The 17,418-nt window shown below is 50.1% G+C and overlaps 1 protein-coding gene across 3 annotated transcripts in view; it reads right to left on the bottom strand.

Annotated features, from left to right (window-relative positions):
• The window catches only part of LOC147724452 (RING finger protein 151-like), a 285,148-nt gene that overhangs the window by 124,984 nt on the left and 142,746 nt on the right, over positions 1-17,418 (bottom strand). For all 3 annotated transcript variants that reach the window (XM_086966007.1, XM_086966006.1, XM_086966004.1), the window contains one exon: positions 10,874-11,099. In XM_086966007.1, coding sequence (XP_086822133.1) covers positions 10,874-11,079 — 206 coding nt within the window. In that variant the 5' untranslated portion in view covers positions 11,080-11,099. The remainder of the gene's footprint in view (positions 1-10,873; positions 11,100-17,418) is intronic.

The following is a 17,418-nucleotide window of genomic DNA, read 5'->3' as shown; positions in this document are numbered from 1 at the left end:
AGTGCCGGAACGCAAGTAGGCACTGTACGAATAATGTACAGGTTTCTGCAAAAGCATTTGTGTTTAACTTTTAGGAATAGCTGTTCAGCTGTTCTATGCTTAGCGCAAGGGTGGAACAAATGAAGGATGTATCCCAGCAACCGAGGCAGATCAATGGCAGCAGTGTTGTTCAGTTTTAGTCCCGCTTGCCACTCTATGAAGCCAGAAAGTAGTACGCCATGTTGGGGACTGCCAGTCCTCCACTGTCCGACGGGAGGTAAAGTTTGGCTAGAGCTACTCTGCATCGGGAGCTACTCCAAACTAACTCTCTTATCTATCGCTCGAACAACCAGAATTGAGAGGGTGGGATGCAGTGGGGCAAGTTAGTGAAATAGTATAGCAGCCAGGGGAGCGCTACCATTTTCAACAAGGCTATCCGACCCATCATCGACAGGGGAAGTGTACACCAGAAGGTCATCTGCGATCTCAGCGCTGTGATCACCCTACCCAGGTTGCCCTCCAGGAGGTCCTCTTGGTGATGATAGATTCTGACACCCAGGTAGCGAAAGGTGTCGGGCTGCCACCTGATGCTGTGCCCGCTGTGGGCAGGTACTGGTTTCGGATGTCCATGCACGAAGGGGTAGAGACAAGATTTATTCCAGTTTACCCGCAATCCAGAAAAGCGTGCAAACTCTGCTAATGTTTGGGATAGTCCTGTTGGGATCAGGCACACTTCCCTGAGGTACACCAAAATGTCTGCGTAAACTGAGACCGTGTGTACCCCATCTCCCAGGGGAATTCCCCATTCCAACCCGCCCCTGTAGTGCTGCTGCCAATGGCTCCACCGCCAGCGCGAAGAGGAGCGGGTACATTGACAACCCTGTCAGGTGCCCAGACATAGAGGTAAAGGCCGAGAGAGATGCCGCCCATCTTTACTCGGGCTGTTGGTTTTGTATATGGCAGCAGATCAGGCTGAGGAAACGGCCCATGATACAATATTTGGCTAGTATTGCGAAGAGATACCCCCACTCCAAGGAGTCGAAGGCCTTCTCCAGGTCCAGCACCAGGCACCCGGAGTGCGGCCATTGCTGCGGTGCGCCTTAGATTCTGTAAAGTGTTAAGGGATGCGACAAAGCCATTCAGGTCATGATGAACTAGCGCTGGTTTCAGTGGAACCAGTGTTTCGGCCACTATTTTAGGTAGGATTTTATAGTCCGTATTTAGTAAGGCCAGTGGGTGGTACGAACCAGGGTCAACCGGATCTTTGTCGGGTTTGGGTAGGGAAATGAGCAGCGCCTTCCAGGGGAATATGTGACATATTTCCGCAAACAAATACCCCGCATACCATCACTCAGCAATTATCATTCCGCAAAGACAAACACCCCGCAAATTATCACAACGCAAACTTTTACAACGACTATGCCTTTACCACGCATGCCATTACAACGCAAAGGAATGCATGTCAAAGGTATACTCATTGTAAAAGTTTTAAAGGTAAGTGTGAGTACCCTACCATACCCTAACCTACCCTACACCCTAATGTAGTACCCCTGCACAACCCACCCTCGACACACAGTCCTTTGCCTACAATAACACTACCCAGCAAAACCCCCAACAATACCATAAACCACTTTTCTTCCCTACACAAACACTACAACACTACCTTAATACACTACCCCTACACAACCTACACTACACAAACACCACCTCACTAACCTACACTATACAAACACTACCCTAAACCCTAAAACACTACCCTACACTACACAAACACTACAACACTACCCTAAACCCAAAACACTACCCCTGCATGACCCTCACTACACAAACACTACAACACTACCCTAAAACACTACCCCTGCATGACCCTACACTACACAAACACTACCCTAAACCCTATAACACTACCTCCAGCACGACCCTACACTACACAAACTCTACAACACTACCATAAACCCTAAAACACTACCCCCAGCATGACCCTACACTACACAAACACTACAACACTACCCTAAACCCTAAAACACTACCCCTGCATGACCTTACACTACACAGACACTACAACACTACTCTAAACCCTAAAACACTACCCTCTGCATGCAGGGGCGGTGGGTGACATTTCAAAGTGGTGGGCCGCAAAGTGATTTGCATACAGCACCGTAGCGAGCGAGCGCAGCGAGCGATCCAGAACCCCAAAAGGGGAGTTTGGGGGGGTAACCCCCCCACGATTTTTTTTAAGAAAAATCGTGCATTTTCAAGCAAATTTGAGAAAGCAGGAAGGTTAATAAAGCAATTGTGAAAGTGCAGTTATTACATTAATAGATGGCATAACATAGGTAGCTGCTTATTCAGTATAACCACAGAGCTTCATACATTCCGTCCTATTACGCTCAGGTGCTGAATTCAGACTATAAGACTTTCATGAAAATCTCAGCTCTAAGAGTAGAAGAAGTTGCACAGCAGTTGGGAAACAGCCTTCACAAAGCATTAGGAAAATGAGAGGCAATTACTTGAAAGCAAACTGAAAGCAATGCATCAAGTAGTAACTTAAAGCAATGCATCCAGCATAACAGTGCATGCAGTCAACTATACAAAAGTAAACTAAAGCAAGTGTGAACTTGTGAACCTTCACTTTGAAAGCAGGGTGCTAGTCAACAGGCCAGTCACATACATTTAAACTGAAGAAGAGTACACCTCAGCATGCAGGCACCAACATAAAAGCACCAAGCATGTAAACAGTTTAATGAAAGAAAAATGAAAGTAATACATCCAGCAAACTAGACAGTGACTCAAAAAGTAAACTGAAGGAAGTGCACACTGAAAGGAATGTGCAGTCATAAGTCAGACATTCACATAAAAGCTCTTACCAAGACACCCAATCAATTACATGGGAAAAACTTGAGCCAATACACCCAGAAAACCAGACCAGCACACCAAAGCATCCCTCCCCTGATTGGATGGCAGCTGTGCTCTTAGGGTCACCCCTCAGTTTTTTGGCAGGGTTGAGCACCCCCCAGTTTTATGCCCTCTGCGTCTGAAGGGGAGACAGGCAAAAGGGGTCATAATGGGACATCTGGCACAGCAACTTTGTAATCGAGGTCACCCACCCAGCTCAAGACTGAGTTACAGGCTGATCTTAAATCTTTAAACAACCACAATGGTCTCCAGCTAGTTGGTTTTTGAGCCAAAAGAGTCCTCAGCTCACTGGGAGTCTTTACATCACACCTGTGATGACATGACAATGTCCCTTAATCCGGAGCAACTGTGGGGACTGGTCTGGGTCTGGATCTGACTTGGTATGAGCAGCAGGATACAAAAAGTAACGGGTAGGTGGTAACCCACTTCAAGTGAAGGAGCTGTAAGGGACCTAAGCACACTGGTGTTGATACCACTAACAGGGCAGCACTGGCTTTCTCAGGGTGGGTGTCAGCTGGGTGTCAGCTGTGTGATGAAACCAGCATGTGAAGCTGTTACCTCAAACAAACTAAAACCAATGCACTCATCAAGACAAGGAGTTACATGAAATCAAATAGAAAACCACCATCAAGCCAGGTAGTCACCTAAAGGCAAATTGAAGTGACTGCACACTATGGGAAGTGCACTTCACTAGCCAGCCTATTACACTAAAGGAAAATTAAAGCAATGCTCCCAGTAAACAAGACAACATAAATTGAAAAATTTTCCCCGCAGGACCAACAGTCACAAAAAGTAAAGAAACAGAACGAAGTCAGAGGCACTCCAGGAATCCAGGTAGTCACACAAAATCATAACTGATTGAGCCAACGGTGTACTGAAAACTATTGCAAATAAGACAATTATATCAGAACAAACTAGTCACAGGGAAACAAACGCATGCACCCATCAAGCCGTGCATCACAAGTCAGCAAACGGAATCGAATTAAACCAGCAATACTTGGTGTCACTCAAAAGCAAGTATAAATTGCACTTCAGCAAGCAGGTCAGCCACATTAACAGGAAACTTTCGAGGATACACCCCAAAAAGTCATAGAATCAGTTGCAAAAAAAACAAATGCACTCCAGCAACATAGGAAGTCGAATGAACACCACTGTACATAACAGCACTGTACATAACGCACACATTACACAGAGACTAGCAATCATAGGTGTGTAAAACAGTGTATAGGACATGTTATATAAGACAAACGACAACAAGGTGTGAATTCGCTCCACTCTTTGTGAATACGGCATCATATTGTTATATCGGAGCCCCCCCTCCCTAATTCCTTTGAGACATGCCTTACCCCCACCCACATACATTCATTATCTCGCCCCTCGTGCCTTTATTCTTAACCCCTTTCCGAAAACCCCTTTTCCTTTTTGGGAATCGCTGGCCCCATCTCGCTCTCTCTCTCCGGTATTCACCACCTCCATCACTTCCCGTCTCCTCGGCATCACAGCTATGCCTGCCACTTATTACTGCCTGTCTCTTTCTCTATGAGGCTTTCCTTTCCCTCTCGTCTAATTTTCTTTCCCTCTGCTGCTACCTGGTAGTTCCGACTTGGGGTATCTGTTTAGGGTTCCAGTTGGACACCCACCTCCCGTCCCTCAAAGGAGCAGATGTCTGGACACACTTTCTGTGCACATATATTATGACTAATAATAATTCTAGTGCTATGACCCCTTGACCTAGAGGCCATCCCTACTTAATAATAATTATCTGCACTGGCAAGTTGAAAAGGAAGCATAAGTGGGTATTGCCTGCAAAATTGCTGTTGCGCTGCACTGTGATAGGCTAATCTAGGGATGTTGAGGAGTGCTCAATTCTTTGTTTATTGCCTACACGCCTGTGTCTGCAATCAGACCGTGCATATCATTCACCGAGCGGGGGGGGCTCTAATGCAGAGGGGACCTGTGTTGCAATCTGCAGGTTCATGCTCGAATTCTCCAGAAACTCCAACAGTCAACATGCCTGCTAAACAGCACTGTCCCTTGCCACTGAGTCCTCCTACCCTATTAGCGCCCTTTGAAAGGCTGGGTACGTTTTATCACGCTCTAATCTAGAATTTGTAGTTTACGCTGCCATACAACAGGACCTCTCAGAGCAGCGGAATAACCCAATGAGCTATTCACATTAAATGCGCTTGTGATCTGCATTGTACACACATTTTGCAGCAGGTGTGTTAACCCACTGTGCTACCATACATGAGTTAAAGCTTCCACTAGGCAAAACCTCCAATCCTTCGAGGCAGTAATAGCTCTTCACACCATAATATATTGGTAAAAACAACACCCCTGCCCGAAGCCAGGGCCCAGTGTGGCTGCTCGCTCCAGGGCCCACCCCGTTCTCAAAATTCTTCCCACGGAGCCCAACAATTCATCAGTTGCTAAAATACTTCACTATCCTCCTGCCCACTGCTTTGTTTAGTACGGTGGTGTCTGGATATGCCTGTGCAGCAGGGCAAAATGATCAACAACCCACTGTGCATGCGGTGCCTGAGATGGATCATGGATGAATCCCTCAAGGGTGAAAAGGTGAGAGGTGGGGACAACTCTTTTAAATGCCATCATCCCGGTCCCCACTTTCACTTTTCAGTAGACACCAACATCCATGCAATGCCCGGATTTCCCTGGTCTTCGGAATTGTCATCTGGTGCAGAAGGAAACCACACATGTAAAATAAATAAGTGCCTGTGCATCGGCCAAGGAGGCCCAGGCTGAATGTGGGATCCTCCGCCCTACCAGCACGTACACCAGCTTCAGGCAACATCCCTCCGGTGGTGGGAAATGCGGTCCGTCAGAGTGAAAGGGTGCTCATTAGCCTGTGCCACAACCAATACATCCCAAGTAAGAAACAGGGGTTGGAGCCGACCTTGAGACCGCCTGCATGAGGGAGACCCTGCCAGCAACCTAGAGCCCGTTCCCACTGGAAGGAAAGGCACATTCCACCGAGCCCTCAGGTGTGGGATTGTTTTCTCCTCGAATAGAAACAAACTTTTCGCTACCTCAGAGACCGGCGATCCAAGGGCTATTAAAAGCCATTTCACCGGAGTTGGCTAATCTCGGAAGGTATTTTCTTGTCCATTAAGCGGGCCGACATCCTCCTCGCAGCGCGTGCGACAGCTGTGTGTGTGCCACCCCCACGCGCGGCATCCAATGATGGATGCTGCGTGGTGGACCAGCCAATCCTGTCGCTGCATGCAGCGCCAGGATTGGCCAGGGGGGCACATTTGCTGCTCGCCCTGTCGCCCTTTGAAAACCCGGGCTATGGCAGGCGAAGAAGTACCCCAGGGTCCCGCTGGGGAACTTACAGTGCGCATGCTTGAGATAGTTGCCAACTATCCCAAGCATGCGCACAGTGCACTGTAAGTTCCCCAGCTGGACTGCGCACTACGGTCTGCTGCAGCCTGAGTGTCACTCAAGCTGCAGGCCACCCCCCCCTGCACAATTCCCAGCGGTGGGCTGAGGCTGATTGTTGTTGCTGCAATGTATTTTATAGATAGGATTGCGGCCGGCGGCCGCGATGCGGGTCCATTGTGGCTGGTGGGGCTACGCCCCTACGCCCCAATGGACGCACCGCGGCCTGCATGACCCTACACTACACAAACACTACAACACTACCCTAAACCCTAAAACACTACCCCAAGTATGACCCGACACTACACAAACACTACAACACTACCCTAAACCCTAAAACACAACCCCTGCATGACTCTACACTACACAAACACTACAACACTACCCTAAACCCTAAAACACTACCCCCAGCATGACCCTAAACTACACAAACACTACAACACTACACTACACTACACAAACACTACACTACACAATCCCTACCCTATCACGACACCCCGCCCCTAAAAAAAAGAACCCAAACCCCCTTACCTCTCTCTTGTCGTGGTTCCACACTCCTCCTGGTTCCATCTTCATGAAGTCTGGTTTTTTTTCACAACGCGTGTGCATTTACCATACATGCCTTTACAACGTAATTCGTTGTAAAGGCATGCTTGGTAAATGCACACGCGTTGTGAAAAAATGCGGAGTGTTGGTATGCGAGGTCAATGACCTCGCGGAGTAATGGTATGCGGGCTGAAAGTCAGCGGAAAAAAGATGCGGAGTAAACGTTGATTACCCTTCCAGGGAGATGCAGGGAGCAGTCTGGCTTTAAGTGCCTCGGCACATAGCGCATGTAAGTGGGGAGTGAGCGTGGGTGGATAGATTTTGTAATATTCAGACGGGAGTCCATCGGTGTCCAGGGTATTGCCAGTGATCCAACAGCCTCTCTTATTTTGTCTAGAGAGAGGCTGTTTTAGCTGCGTACAGGGTTCGGTAGTAACTGGTCAGTTCCTCGTGTATTTCCGTTTGTGTATGAAGGAGGCGACCCTCTCCGTTGGATAGGGTGAGCTACCTGCTCCTACCGTATGAGCCACGCTAGCTCCCGCCGCTTCGCCTTGAGTTTTGGTGCGGTGGCTGGACGCGTTACTAGTTCCGCCTCCATCTGCATGAGGTCCTGTTCTATTTTCCCTATGGTTGCACTGAGATGCTTGCATATATTCCAGTTAATTCCCATGCATTTTCCCGACAGTCACCTTGAACGCCTCCCATTCAATCAGCTTATTTCCTGCCGTCCCCTCATTTAGTTCAAAGTATTTGGCCGTGGCAGTCCCCACCGCCTCTCGGAATGGAACATTTGCCAGGGCAGAGGGTTAGAGGCGCCACAGGGGTATGGACTGCTGCGGCTGCTCCTATTTCTGACGTAAGCATTGTGGGTTGTGCCCAGAGTGTGTGCGGCCTAGATACTCTATATGGTCGACCTTGGGGTGTAATATCTGCGACCCTATGATGCGGTTGATGCGACCATGCAGTCCATGAGATGCTGAGTAGTGGGAATACACACTTGCGTCTGGGTTCCGGGCATGCCACAAGTCCTCCAAGGACCAGTGATTCAGCCATTCCCCCAGTTCGAGTGTTGAATGTAGAGTGCGTGCTTGACAGAGGGAGGAAAGAGCGGTCCAGTGCTGTGTCTATGATCGTGCTAAAGTCACCTCCCAGAAGCACTGGGATTCCACTCCATTCCGCCAGTATGGGTGAAAGGGAGAAGAGAAAGGACACCTGCTCCGAGTTAGGGGCATAAATTGTGCGCAGAACTAGCAGCAAGCCATTGAGTCGAGCTTTTATGAGTACATATTTCCTATTGGAGTCTATCTTTGCCTCCTAGACGACAAAAGGGGTCCCGCCCGTACCCAAATTAAAGTCCCTCTAGCATAGGACGAGTATCCCGTGGCGAAAAGCTGACCGCACCAGCGGTGTTGCCGCCTGTTTATCTCCAGGGATGTGAGGTGGGTCTACAGTAGGAGTGCTATTTGGGTGGACCTGTGCTTTAGGTAGGTGTATATTGAGTAGCAGCGGGCAGGGGTGTGCATGCCCCTCACGCTCGACGTTAGTAAGTTAGTGTGAGACATCGCAGCGGTCTTGCTTTATGTTGGACGTGCCTCCGTATCCAATGTTGGTGTTTGCCTATTTTATGCTGTATGCATAGCACAGGTTGGTGGTGGGGGGGGATAGCGTTGCTCAGTGAGAAGTGAATAAGGGAAGCACCCAACTAGGTAAAACATGTAGAACATTAGGAGAGCAGATATGAAGCAGGGATCCAGCCAAACAGATCTGCCAAATTCAATCCTTTGATCATGGTAGGGGATGCATGCACCATTCTCAGGATGGCCACATATTGTGGCTTTTTCATCCCGGACTTGGCCAACATTGCGGAGCCGCTGAGGGATCTAACCAGGGCAGACGCCAAATGGAACTGAAGCCTTTGTAAAGCATTCCAACACCACGCTTGTGTAATTCGGCCCTGACAAGCACACTGATTTATTAGAGGACGCCAGCCCAGTGGACCTTGGAGCAGTACTTGCACAGGAACAGGAGTCTGGGCATTGGGCAGCCCTAGCATTCGCCAGCAGAGTGCTCTCCCCCACTGAGGCGCGATAAGCCCAGCTCGAGCAAGAAGCCCTAGCAATTAAGTGGGCATGCTGGCATTTTCACCTTTACGTTAGTGGTCAATCATTCAAGGTCATCACCGACCATCAACTGCTAGTCCCGCTATTCTGGGGATCAGCCCTGCATCCACCTCTAAAAATCGAGCGGTGGGCCATCCAGCTGCAACAATACATGATGGAGGTGGTCTACTGACCTGAAGCGAAAAATCCAGACGACTTCCTCTCCCGCCACCCAGTACCTTCGGAAATTCAAGCTGATGTTCATGAAGCTGAGGCGGCAGAAGCTTTCATCAATATAATCTCATGTGCTACTTGCCCTTGAGCCCTGACCCAAGCTGACATTCGTCGATGCAGCTGAAACAGACCCAGAGGAATGAGCTCAGCATGATCCAGGACAGGATCATCTTGCACGGGTCCCGAATAGTAATCACAACGGCCCTGCAGCATCACGTGACGCAACTAGCTCACGGAGGACGTCAAGGGTTGATGAAGATGAAGTCTAGGATGAGGGAGAAGATATGATTCCCCGGGCAGCAAGACCTGGCTGAAGAAGTTGTCCGGAGATGTCCCCCGCATGTCAACTGACCGGTGCTCTGGAAACACCCACATCAATCATTACAGAGGAATTGTGCAATACACCCTGGGATAAAATAGGCATAGACTTCGGGAGTTTCCCAGATGGGAGAGTCACGCTAGTCATGATAGACATCTACTCCAAATACCCCATTGTGGAAGTGATCAGCTCAACGGCGTTCACACACGTAGATTCCGCCTTGGAGAAGGCATACACAATGTTTAGCTTCCCAGCCGAGATTAAAAGTGGCAATGGACTGCCAATTCAAGGCAGGGAGATCAGTGTTTCTTAAAGCATCACGGAATCCGCCATCGCAACATCACCCCCCTAATGATCCCAAGCCAACGGGGAAATCGAAAGATTGATACAAACACTCAACAAAGCACTCTGGATTGCGGTGACAGACCAGACTGTCCCAGAATGCCACCACCAGTCATTCCTGAGGGATTATCGGGGCACGCCCCACAGCAGCACCCAACAGGCCCCCTGGACATTGATGTTTAACGGACCTCGCTGGGAAAGCCGGAATGCGGCAACCAGCCACAGGAGAGGGGCAAAATACTATGACCTTAGGCCAGGGGACAAAGTGATCATCAAAGAACGAAGACCCAGATGGAAGTTCAGAACACCGTACACCGTAAGAACACCATACGGGGTGTGGACAGTGGTGAGGAGTGATGTAATCATGGTAACGGCCGCGAAGGGACACAAAACCATGGCCCGGGACCATCTCATGGTTCAAGAAGATAGAGGTAGCCGTCAAGACCAAACCCTGGAGGGTGACAGAGCGGATGAAGAGGACTGGTCCACTATGGAAGAAACCTCAGGAGTTGACATGGGGCCAACCGACCAGCAGCCAATGACAACAGAAGAAAAACTTCCACGCAATGCACCACCCCTGCTAGGGCATCAGGGGCAGCCCTGCAGCGATAAGCATCTCAGGTACTGCCTTCGACCCAACCCTCAACCCAGCAGGCATGCCGGATGTAGTCACACATTAACCTTGGGCCAGGTGTGGCCCTAGGTTATAAAAAAAGGGGAAGAGACGGATCAAGGTCTTTCCGCCTGAAGATATTCTGTGTGTTGGCCCAAGTTATTATTGCATGTGCGTGGGCGGTCAAAACAGAGTACGAGGCGGCCTACCTGTGCGAGGTGGTATGCAACACTACTGATTAGAAATGTTGTGATATCAGACCTGTCAACTCACACAGTGCCATCGTGAGTTACAAGTCATCGGCTCCCAGTGAGAAGCAATTATCACACGGTAGCAAGGAGCAGTTGTCACGCGGTGGTGAGGAACAGATACCACACAGTGGCAGGAAAGTGATCTGGAAACCACTGCAGAGTGGGTGTGACATACCTGTACAGAGGTCGAAGTGTAGCAGTATCCAGCTCTTGTCTATCTTCAGGGCAGTTAGGGTGATGTACCAGCCATCCCTGTATACACAAGGCACAGAAGGCATGTTCACAAGGTGCCTGAAGGGGATCTTCTAAGACATCTCGACAAATGCAGCACAACAGTCCTTCATTCACATAGCCAACAAAGCGCTCAATATCATAGCCCATTCTCTGGAATGGATTTCCACCTATGAAACAACAACAGAAACACAGCAAATGAGAAAGATAAAATGACAGTTGTCTGTTAAGAAAATCTAATAACAGTATGCAAAAATCAATCTTCAGCAAAATAAATCTTCACTAATGCAATACTCGTGATTTCATTAACAATATTACAAATAACAACATTGATGAAATCACTGGTAACATCAAAGATCACATCACAATTGACATAACTGATGTCATCACTGAAAAACAATTTATACCCAGAATCACCTCTATTTGAGATAGATTCACCTTCCAAAAAAAAGCATTACTTTTAAATATGTATATATGTATGTAAATGGTATTTCTGGTGTGAACTTGGACAAAAGGCAGCATGGTCAAAGCCATGCATAAAGTCATCAAGTAAGAGACGAGGAAGCTGGGCTTTGAATGATTAATGAACAAGTTACTTACCTTCGGTAACGATATATCTGTAAGAGATATAGATTAGCTATAGATTCCTTACCTGTAGACTTACCCCCAGGTGTCAGACTGGATCCGGAGAATTTTTTCATCAGCAGTAGCACTGCGTGTCGAAAGGTGTTCGTCGTTGGAGTCGTGGTCGCCAGAATGACGTTGCGGTATCTACTTAAACGCCAACTTCGCGTGCTGACGTCAGTTCTTTTACACAACAATCCGTGCCAGAAGCGCAGAGCCATGCATGACACTGTAAATGTAAATGTATTTGAGCTTAAATAGCGCACAGCTACCCACAAAGGGTTTCCCGGCGCTTGCTTAGGGAACCCGTCCTGGTATTCCCCTGTGAGATAACCTCGGCAGGGTATCCACAAGGTGAAAGCCAGGCATCCCGCCGCGAGGGGCCGTTGTGGAGATTAAGCAAGCTATTGCCCAGAGTCGCAGAGTGTGAACCCATGAGTTGAGAAGGCACCGGAGTTAGAATTATCGAGTCCGTGGAATTTTTGAGCCCAAGACCCGCCGAGGCGGGGAATTGAACCCTGGTCCAGGGCCGATCTCAGCTTCCGGGTCTGCCGCCTCTAACCCCTGAGCCACACTTCTCCACGACACTGACCACTGGTGCACAAAACTAAGGCCCTGAAAGGAAGTCCTTGACCCAAGAAGTCAGTTCGCAGAATGGGGAGGATGAGAGGGGCGGTAAGGAATCTATAACTAATCTATGTCTGGTAAAGATATATTGTTACTGAAGGTAAGTAACTTGTTCATCTGAAAGAGACAATTAGTTATAGATTCCTTACCTGTAGAATAGATACCCCAGCAATACCAACACCGGAGGTGGGTCTGCGAACTAAGTTCACACCAGGAAGTCCTGGAACAGAGCAGCCAATGAAGCTGTCTCTCCGGACTTGGCTATCCAGGCAGTAATGTTTTGTGAACCTGTGCAGAGATGCCCACGGAGCTGCCTGACAGATGTCATTGAGGGGCACTCCAAGTCTCAAAGCAGTGGTAATAATAAATAAATAAATAAATTGATACTTGTATAGCGCACTACTCACCCGCAAATGTCTCAAGGCGATTGTACGAATACCGCTGTGGAACCCATCCTGGCTTTCCCTGTGAGGCGTCCACTCCTGGTCACCCCCAAGGTGGAGGCCAGGCATCCTTAGCGTTGTGGGGGCCGTTGTGGAGATTAAGCAAGCTATTGCCCAGAGTTGCAGAGTGGGACTCCATGATTGGAATAGGCACCGAGGCGAGAATTATCAGGTCCGTGGAATTTTGAGCCCAAGACCCGCCGAGGCGGGGAATTGAACCCTGGTCCAGGCCAGACCTCTGCATCAGGGTCTGCCGCTCTAATCATTGAGCCACACTTCTCCACAATCATTGAGCCACACTTCTCCACCAGGGTAGCTGCCGTCGCCCTGGTGGAGTGGGTGAGCAGACCCACTGGAGGTTCCTTCTTTGCCAAAGAATAGCAAGCTTTTAAGCACAAAATGACCCACCTAGAGATAGTCCAATTGTGCAAGGCCCGACCTATTTTGGCGCCCACGTAGCCAAAAAAGAGTTGGTCATCCAACCGGAATTGCTTTGTGTGATTCAAAAACAAAGGAAAGGGCATATTTTGGATCCCGATGGTGGAGCCTCTCTTCCTCCTTAGAATGATGCGGAAAGAAGGTGGGCAAAGTGAGGGTTCAACCAATGTCAAAAGAAGTAACCACTTTGGGAAGAAAAGAAGGTTGAGTTCTAAGGACAACCTTGTCCGGATGAAGAGCCAGAAAAGGATGTTTTGAAGAAAGAGCTTGGAGCTCACTCACCCTGCGAGCAGAGGTGATGGCAACCAAAAAAGCAGTCTTTAAAGTTAAAAGTCTGAGGACAGTTATGTAGCGGCTCAAAGGGAGCGCACATAAGATAAGTTAAAACTAAGTTCAAATCCCACTGGGGCATTACGAAGGGAACAGGAATAAAAAGATGAGTAATGCCCTTAAGGAAGCGATTTACAACAGGGAACTTGAAAAGAGAAGGCTGATCAGGAAGCCAAAGAAAGGCTGAAATGTCTGAGAGGTAGACCTTTAGGGTTCCCAGAGCAGAGCCCTGCTGGGCCAAAGAAAGGAGGAACAAGAGAACCTCAGAAAGAGGGGCAGAAAGGGGATCAACAGCCTTTGCTGTGCACCATGCCACAAATTTGTTCCATCTGCAGGCATATACAATCTTAGTGGAGGGACACCTGGCTACTAAGATGACATCACAAACTTCGGGAGGAAGGTCGAAAGCTGTCAACTGCAGTCGCTCAAACTGCACGTAAGGAGGTGGAGGCTGAACAGGTTCGGGTGGAGGACCATCCCCTGCTGCTGCGACAGAAGATCCTTCCGAAGAGGCAGTCTGATCGGAGAATCGATGGCCATGTGAACAAGCTCGGGATACCAGACTCTTTGTGCCCGAATCCAGAGCCACAAGAATGACTTTGGCGTGGTCACGCTTGATCTTCTACAGCCCTCTGGGCAGAAGTGGTATAGGTGGAACGGCATATAGAAGCCCCGCAGCTCCACTTGCGACAAAAAGTGTCGCCGGGTGAGTGCCGCCTTGGAAATTCCAACGTGCATAATTGCTGACATAGCGAGTTCTCTTCAGTGGCGAATAGATCTAACCAAGGCTCTCCCCACTGCTGAAAGAGACCTTGCACCACCGCCGAGTGAAGACGCCATTCGTGATCCATCATGCACCTGCAGCTGAGTTAGTCCGATCTGGCGTTCAGAGAACCTGCCAGGTGTTGAACCACCAGGTATATGTCCTGTTGTTCCAGCCATGTCCAGAGACGGAGGGCCTCTTGACATAAGGTCCACGACCCCACCCCACCCTTTGCAGTACCACATGGCAGTGGTGTTATCCGTGAACACCTGCACTACTCTTCCGCGGACACAGGGAAGGAATGCTTTTAGTGCAAGACAGATTGCCCGAAGCTCCAGAAGGTTTATGTGGAACCCGGACTCCACTGGAGACCAGAGTCCTCTGATCTCTGACTCTCCCATGTGGCCGCCCCACCCCAGAAGTGATGCATCCGTCACCACTGTGGACTCTGGTTGGAGAAGGGAGAGGGATCTGCCATTGACCCAATCCTGGTTCGTTAGCCAACTCCGCAATTGTAGTGCAGTGCCCTCCGAGATCCGAACGCAATCGAACAGATTCCCCTGATGCTGGGCCCTCCGGAATTTCAGATCCCACTGCAGAGCCCGCATATGCCACCTGGCATGATCTACTAGCAGGATGCAGGAGGCCATGAGGCCCAGCAGCCTCAGGGTCATTCTGATTGAAACCTGGGATAGAGACTGAAAGATCAGAATCGTAGCCCGAATATCCCGGACTCGCTGCTCAGGAGGATAAGCCCGAACCTGTGTCGTGTCCAGAACCCCTCCAATGAAAAGGAGCGTCTGAGAGGGAATGAGGTGTGACTTTGGCATTTTTATAGTGAACCTCAGCGAGTGCAGGAGGTACGCCATAGTGTGGAGGTGGGAGACGACTGCCTGGGACGAGCCTGCCTTCAACATCCAGTCGTCGAGATAGGGGAAGGCTGGAACCCCTGATCTGCGCAGATGAACTGCGACCACTGCCATCACTTTCATGAACACCGAGGGGCGCTGGTAAATTGAAAGTGCACTTCGGCTACCGCAAACCGCAGGTAACGCCGGTGGGTCGGCATGACGGGGATGTGAAAGTAAACGTCCTGCAAGTCCAACGCTACCATCCAGTCTCCAGGGTCGAGAGCAGACAGGACCTGAGCTAGTGTCAACATTTTTAACTTCTCCTTCCAGAGGAAGTGGTTGACATTCCTGAGATCCAAGACAGGACACAGGCTTTTGTCCTTCCTGTGCACCAGAAAGTAGTAGGAATAGCAACCACAACCTACTTCTTGGGCAGGAACTCGCTCAATGGCTCACTTGGCAAAGAGAGACGTAACTTCCTGTTGGAGAAGGGCCAGATGATCCTCCGACATGCGATGAGGGTGAGGTGGCATGGGCAGTCTTGAAGGGGAGGGAGTAGCCTCTTCGGACTGTCTGCAAAAACCACCTGTCCTATGTGATGGTGCGCCAGTGGGGGAGATGATGGCGAATCCTGCCGCCCACTGGCGATTGGTGACCGTGAAAGGTCGGACAAGGAGGGTTTGGAGGCTGTTGCAGAGGGGGCGTTGGTGGACTGGCCTACTCACTGGCCCCCAGACCCACAACAGTGGGTCCCACGTCCCCGGCTGCGCAGGGGCTGGACAGCTTGCGCCAGCCTATGGCTCTGGGTCGAACGTGGCGGGGCACCCCTTCCGTAGGCACAAAAGGGGCAAAAAGCAGACTGCGCAGGGTGGGTGGTAGAGAGGCCCAAGGACTTGGCTGTAGCCCGGGAGTCCTTAAAGCGCTACAGCGTGTTGTACGCTTTGCTGCCGAACAGGCGACTGCCATCAAAAGCCATGTCCACGAATGAACAGAACACCTTAATATAGGCATACTTGTGGATTAGAAGTAGACAGAGTTGGGCGAAGAAAAACAAGATCCGAATCAATGTAATGCTCTGTACAATACAGTGTTACTTTGTTTGTATTTTGTGCATAATGTCATCAATAAAAAGATTTTTTTTAAAAAGCCATGTCCAGCAATGTAGCCTAGACATCCCCGGAAAATTAAGTCAACCTCAACAAGGCGGAGCGTCGAATGGCTACCGATGTTAAAATCGTCCTGCCTAGCGAGTTGGCGGTGTCCAGTCCACATCTGATGGTAAACTTGGCTGCATCCCTCCCCTCGACGACTGCACGGGAAAGCATGGCCCGGGCTTCTTCCGGGCATTGTAGTCTGGACATCCCCGGAAAAACCAGTCAACCTCAGCCAGGCGTACCGTCAAAGGGCTACCGAAGTTGAAATCGTCTGCCTAGCGAGTCGGCGGTGTCCAGTCCACATCTGATGGTAAACTTGGCTGCGTCCCTCCCCTCGGCTACTGCACGGGAGACCATGGCCCAGCCTCCTCCAGGCACTGTGGCAGCACCTGTGCTACCATATCCCACACAGAGTGGGTGTAACGGCCAAACAGGCATGAAGTGTTTACTGACCGCAGTCCCAAGCTGGAGGTAGAAAACATCTTCTCAAGAAGGTCCAGCTTTTTGGATTCCCTATATTAGAGAATGCGCCTTTGGACGTAGAGGCTTGGACCACCAAGCTCTCAGGGGTGGGGTGTTGGGAGAGGAAAGAGGGGTTGCACGGAGCCGAGAGATGGCATCGGGCAATCATCCTATCTACAGAAACCCCTGGGTTAGGCTTGGACCAGGTGCCCAAAAAGATGTCAGTAAGAGCTTCATTGAAAGGCTGTAGGGGCTCCGAAGAGGCCATTGCTGATTGAAGCACCTCCGTCTGGAGATTTGTCCTGACCACCACCGTAGGCAGCTCGAGGTTGAGGGCCTCGGCTGCCCTACGCAACACCACTGCGTATGAAGCACCCTCCTCCATAGCCACGGTAGGAGGAGACAGCATGCCAAGGTCTGAGGAGGTTTCCAGACCACTGGCTTTCCCCAACTCCTCTCTACAGTCCGGTTCATCAAACTGGTCAGCTAAAGGATCTACAAACAACTCCCAGTCCCCCTCACCCTCCTCTGGTTGCCAATCTGGCCTGTAGGAAACACCAGGGTAGAACAGAGGTACAAAAGTACTGCTCAGCACCGGATCTGCAGTCGGTCGACGTCGGTCCGGCTCCGTGTCCAAGTCAGGGTGGAGGCCGGGTTCGACCCCGGCTGGGGACACAACCGGCGCCGGGTGCGGACGTTGTGCCAGTGGGATCGGCGTTGGGGGAGATGTTATATGGTCGACCAGCGCTGATCCTGATCCAGGCCTGGCTCCAAGGGGACCCTGCGGTGCAGTGGGC

This window comes from Lissotriton vulgaris, chromosome 4_1 (genome assembly GCF_964263255.1).
Source record: "Lissotriton vulgaris chromosome 4_1, aLisVul1.2, whole genome shotgun sequence".
Lineage (NCBI taxonomy): Eukaryota > Metazoa > Chordata > Amphibia > Caudata > Salamandridae > Lissotriton > Lissotriton vulgaris.
Note: the sequence above shows the minus strand (reverse complement) of the source record. Positions and strands in the feature narration are given on the sequence as shown.